The sequence below is a fragment of the Perissodus microlepis genome, chromosome 20, assembly GCF_051167445.1.
Source record: "Perissodus microlepis isolate ML-2025 ecotype Zambia chromosome 20, ASM5116744v1, whole genome shotgun sequence".
NCBI lineage: Eukaryota > Metazoa > Chordata > Actinopteri > Cichliformes > Cichlidae > Perissodus > Perissodus microlepis.
Genome location: NC_140480.1, coordinates 18,783,629 through 18,789,628, shown reverse-complemented (window position 1 = coordinate 18,789,628; position 6,000 = coordinate 18,783,629). Strand labels below are relative to the sequence as shown.

At 40.1% G+C, this 6,000-nt stretch overlaps 1 protein-coding gene across 4 annotated transcripts in view; it reads left to right on the top strand.

Annotated features, from left to right (window-relative positions):
* The window catches only part of igsf21b (immunoglobin superfamily, member 21b), a 56,730-nt gene continuing 50,730 nt past the window's right edge, over positions 1-6,000 (top strand). For 2 of the 4 annotated variants that reach the window (XR_014798857.1, XM_084916368.1), the window contains exon 1: positions 1-338. Coding sequence is in view for 1 of the 4 variants with exons in the window: in XM_084916368.1 (XP_084772494.1) it covers positions 278-338 (61 nt within the window). In the remaining 3 variants the exon portion in view is untranslated. The remainder of the gene's footprint in view (positions 339-6,000) is intronic. The other 2 variants (XM_084916371.1, XM_084916370.1) reach the window with 1 other exon arrangement.

The window sequence follows — 6,000 nt, the reverse complement described above, 5'->3', positions numbered from 1 at the left end:
TCTGTCATTCAACTTGAACAAGGAAACAGAAAATAGGACAGAATGTTAAATATTCTGGCAGACAAAACAGGGAAGCAGACATGGAGATGCACTGAGAGTGAGGTGTAGAAACAAAAACGAGAGAGAGAGAGAGAGATGCTGTAATCCTCCGAGTTTAAACCCGAGCTGCTGAGCAAAGCTGCCTCAGAGTGAAGTATGGGAGATGAAATGCTGCTGTCATCCTCCGCTCTGATAACAGATGGAGCATCCTCAGCTGTGAGCAGCAGCACCCAGCAGGATGACTGCTTCTCTTGTCCTCTGCCTCCTCCTTCTGCTTCACATTTTCAGTCTTACAACGGGTAAGTACATAGGGGTGTGCTTTGTGATTCCTTGTTGATATTATTGATTTTGCCTTTGTGTGGTCTTTTCAGTAGTCAAAAAAGTCAGTTTCTAAGAGTAGTTATAAGTAGTAGTAGTAGTTATAAAAGTGTTTTTTAAATCATTTGTTTCAGGGAACATGATGGTTTCACATAAACTTACTTGTGATGAAGTTAATCACCTGAAAGAGAACAATGCACTTTTTATACTGGTACTCAAGAGAGTAAGTGTGTGTGTGTGTGTGTGTGTGTGTGTGTGTGTGTGTGTGTGTGTGTGTGTGTGTGTGTGCGTGTGCGTGTGCGAGTGTGTGCGTGCGTGTGCGTGTGCGCGCGCGCATAGTGAAAGGATCATGCCATCATGCCAGTATTTTTACACATTTGGAACAGTAGTTTGACAGGACACATTACTACATGACAATTGTTTTGTGTTAATTCTGCAATTAATAATTTGCTTAATTAAAGTATTTATTTTCTTCCAAATCCTTAGAAATCCATCTATTTTATTCTGCTTATCCTATTTAGTCACGGACAGGGCTGGGTCACAGGGCATGGCTGTCTAAGGTCGATGTCAACAGTCTTGACATCGACCTTAGTCATCAAGCATCATAGTACTCCTTGAACAAATTACTAAAAATCTCCATGCAAATAATGATGTTTTCTGTATTGTGAAATGATCTTCATGAGAACTTTAGGACAACATGCCAATGGTCAGCCCAGCCTTACTTTGGACTGTGTACACAGATGACTTTGCATATCATAAGTTATATGATACAAAAAATTTCTATTTTTTTGTATTTTGGCTGAGGTGAATTGACTGGAAACCAGAGGTTGTCTGGAAGCTATTAAATGTTTAAAAACCTCAAAAACTTTATCAGCTTTTTAAAATTTGCAGCTATGTGAGGATTATGTAAACATAGATTTAATGTTACAAATTCAGCAGCTGCAGTCTTTCTCATGGATCTTGTTGAAATCCATTTTTATGAAAGGAAATTTGGATGTTTATTAAGCCTTTTGTTATAGCTTCAGAGTAGGAAAGCTGTCCTTTAGTAAGTTACTTAATCCTGCTCAGAGATTTTTGCCCTTAGGGATAAAAAAGCCCATTGTCTAACCATGACCCATATTGCTCAAGGTAATCTGTACTTTAAAATGATTAAATGTTAGCAGCTGCTCAAACTACAGAGTGCATGAATGCTAATCCCAAAGCAGAAGTCAGAGATTTGCGATCTATGATCTTCAAAATGTCCGTCTAGATTTTGGTTCATGAATTATTTTCTCCAGGAGAACGAGCTCCTTCACTAACGTGATGTGGAGCCCAAAGACAACATCATGGAGGTGCAATGGGAATTACACATGACAATTCCATATGAGGGGAAAAAGGAAAGAATTGATTCATGTAATTTGAAACTTACATTTAAAGAAATTATGAAACATGAATAACATAAAATAAAATGCAAAGGAATATTTGATTTCTAATTCATAGTTTAATAGAAACAATTTAGATGCTGTCATTACATCATAGGCTTTGGAGGGGTCTTGCTCATCACTTTATCTCATTTAAACTGTAGTTTAACTCATAAATCTACATTAACCCACTTTACTTGCTCCAGTTAATTTTCAGTTCAGGATTTTGAGTGGACTATTAGGGCAACTGTGCGATGCAGGAGGGGTTTAAAATGTTCTTCTGTGAAAGACTTTTGTGATTAGTTTTTCAATTTGGCATAATTCTCACAGCAGATTGAAATTATAATTATTCCTAATGCAGTTCTCAAAACAGTTGCTAAAAATACTAAAACACATATGTCAAAACACGCAAAATCTGTCAATCACTTCATCCCTGACATTACCATTTTGAGACTTAGGCACCAAATGTTTTTTTTTACTTTTATCAAAACATTTTTTGATAAAAGGAAGGCCAGACAGTCCTGTTCCCCAAAGATTCTCAGCAGGGATCGGCCCCATCAAACTACCAGCCAATAACCTACCTCAGCACCACATGGAAGCTCCATCATAGCAACTAAGATGAACTAGCACATTGCTCAATATCTGAGCGGGACCCAGAAAGGAATGGGCAGAAACACTGGAGGAGCAAATCACCAACTACCTGCAGACAGAGCAGTCACTTGATACTGTAAGACCAGACTGACCAACCTGTGCACTGCCTGGATTAACTACAAGAAAGCCTCATGACTCAATGCCTCACACATGGATACTAGAATGCGTAGAACTGTACAAGATGGTCCTGATTATGGCTCTACAACTGTAGAGCCTTAATCAGGAATTCAGTGCAGATGTGGCATACAACAGCACAGCACAAGTCACCATCAAATGTGGGATCTACCAAGGAGATGCTCTGTTCCCACTGCTGTTCTGCATAGGCCTGAACCGCCTCAGTGAGATCATTGACAAGACTGGCTACAGATACCTAATATGGACTGGAGTAAACCTTATTCACCTACTCTGCATAAATGACATCAAGCTGTATTCCAGGACACTACATGTCCACCACCACTATTAATCCCTTACATTTAACCAAATTATATGCTATATTTATAAGAATAAAAAATATATAAGTAGACCCCATGCCCTTCAATGAGGCCAGGAGAGAGCCCATTTTAATAGCTACTACTTACACTTATTACCTGTTATTTCAACAGCAAGAAGTAAAAACCTGATAAGAGATGGAGATGTGTTAAAAGAAATTAAATATATATTCAACACATATTCACTTAGTCATGGTGCACTTTTCAAAATTTCTGACTGTGAGGACAAGAATGGACAAAATTGTGAGAGAGAAGGCCACCGTGTCACAATGTATCAATCAGTCAAGTATCAATCAAGGACTGATTGATACCAACCTGTTGCAGCAGATGGCCACCCCTCACGGGTTCACCAGTATCCGATATTCATTTTCAGTCTTGTCTTTTTCCAGATTCTTGGAATTTTTTGATGATACTTTCTGATGAAAGTCGACACAATTTTATATTTAGGAATATCAATCTATTTTCTTCTGCTTATCCAATTCAGGGTGTTCTGAAACATTACTGTGAAATTGTTGTTGTAGAAATAGTTCTTTGCAGATTGGTGCACCTCTGCTCATCTTTACTTTTTAGAAGCTCTTCCTTTCCAATGCACTCTTTTTTATTCCTAATCATGTTACTGATCTTTTGACAGTCAACCCAATTAGTTGCAAAATGTTCCTCCAGGTGTTACATTTCCAGCCTTTCTTGCCCTCTCCCAGCTTTTTTGTGATGAGTTATTGCCATCAAATCAAACTACAACTATTACTATTACTACAACAACAATTTTTCTTAAAATGATACACTATCACACTTTAAACCTTTGACAGGTTTTCTATGTTCCATTGTGAATAAAAGATTGGATAATGAGGTTTGTAAATCAGTGTTGTATGATAGTAAATGAATGATACTTAGATTGAAACTGCAAGACAGAAGACAACCAGTCCCAATTAAAATCTTCAACCAGTAAAATTTCATTGGTTATTAATGGAGGTCAAATGGCTTACAAGGTACATTTCCAAATAAAGGAACACAGAGAAATAATTAAATATGTCCATCACAGTGATATGGCCATGGTATTTGCTCTGGAAGGAACTGAACAGCTATTCGAGAAGATGAAAGATATTTCATACACCAGTTCTCTTTTTGTGAGGATTTTGGGCTCAGGTTAAGCAGCTAGATAACAGACGTGGTGGTTTTAAATAAAGATCTGAGCTCTGTGAGCAAAGAAGGGCATTAATGTGAGGTGAGTCTCATTATTTTCCATTTTAAAGCAGCTTTTGTTTTGTCTCATTAAAGTTCACCATTCCTAATGTCTAGAGAAGCAACATAAATTGCAGATTTGTAGTTGTGTTTTTTCAGTTTGGTGTTCATGTGTTTGGATGTTGGAGTCTATTTTCTGACAGGAGGGCAGACTGTCTGCATCCTATAATGGGAGAATAGAGTGGCTTGTCCTAACTTTATCCCCCAGCAAACACAAGACATGGTCTATGTCGTGAACTTAGTTTTACAATTCACACACTGTCCTGACAGGGAAGAATCATATCACTTCTCTATATCTCATTTGACTAACATTAATCTCATTACAAAATATGTTCTCTCTGGCTTTTTTGTTGTCTGTTTTGTGTAGGGGTTTTTTTTTTTTTTTGGACATTTCAGTAATATTATTCTTATATGCGTTAATCTCTTTGCCACATTGCTTGTGTGTGTGTGTGTGTGTGCGTGTGCGCGTGCACGCGTGTGTTTGTGTGTTGGGGGAGACAGAGTTTGGCAAATGGCTGGCTCTGTGGATAAAAAGCTGCAGGGAGGATTAAAAGAGAAAACATGGGGAAAAATAATCTGAGGCAGGATGACATCATGCAGCGCAGATCAGCCTCATGAAGGTGAGCCTCACTATAATGGCAGAGGACATGAGTGGTCTTCAGTTCAATTCAAGCTGCCCTCAAATTGAACTGAATGTTAAATTCAAGTAAATACTATTATTATTTATTATATTATGCAGTGCTAAATCACTACAGTGATTTCCTCAATGTGCTTTATATTGCAAAGTAAAAACCCTACAATAATACAGACAAAACAAGAACAAATCAATCAGACGAGGGACAGTGGGAAAACTCTTACAGGGAACAAACCTTCAGCAGAAGCAGCCTGTGGGAGGCACAGCAAAAGGGAAAGAGAAAGAAAACGGAAAGAGAAGCTGGGAAGGGAGTTAACAGAAGGAGAGGAAAAAAATAGAGGAGAAGAACGATAGACTGAAAATCTGCTTGATCACCTGCTGAAAAGAAAACAACACAGTCAGGAAACCACAGCAACAACCAACATAAGCATAAGCAACAGTAAATAATAAATATTCAGTGTTACTGAGCAGCATACAGTATTAATAGTGCATGATATGCTTAGATGTAGCAGCCAACCAAGATACTGTCTGTCTCTGAGTACCTGTTTTCACACCTTTGTGCACATCTGTGTTGTGAGCGCGCTTTTATTCATTAGGTTTCTCCATGTAAGTGTCTAACAGTGGGTGTGGGGGGCCAAAGCCCTCCCCCCAGGACATGAAGCAGGCATGGCGGAGATCTGGACCCATATATATATATATAGAGGACCCCCAGAACATGAGAGCACAAGGAGGACCACCACAGGGGGAATCGCACCACCCACCTAGAAAACAGCTGGGAGGTTACCCAGTAGCCACAGTGCAGAAGCCACAGGGGGCAGCTGCGACAAGCCCGCAGGCTCCGCTGCCACTCAATCCAAGCCCACCGCAGAGGAAAAACAGCCAGCCCAACAATTAGTCAACTCCCAGACTACATAAGACAATAGACACCCAGGTTGAGTTTATCCTCCACGTCTGTCAGATCCCCCACCCTCCACCTGCAAAGTAGAATCTTTAGGAGCAGAGACCACATGCAAAGGATGGTAACAACCTCTTGCCAGCTAAAGAGCCCCCCCCCCCCAGTTCCACTGATGCACTAGAGGCCTCCTGCCCCTGGGCAGGGCCCCCGTGCATGCACCCACTCACAATCCTGTCGACACACTAACCAGGACCCAGGCCCAACCAGAACCCCAGCCTAGAGGCAGAGCACCCCCAGAACCCCAAGTCCACAAGCCTGCCCCAGACCCACCTAGGA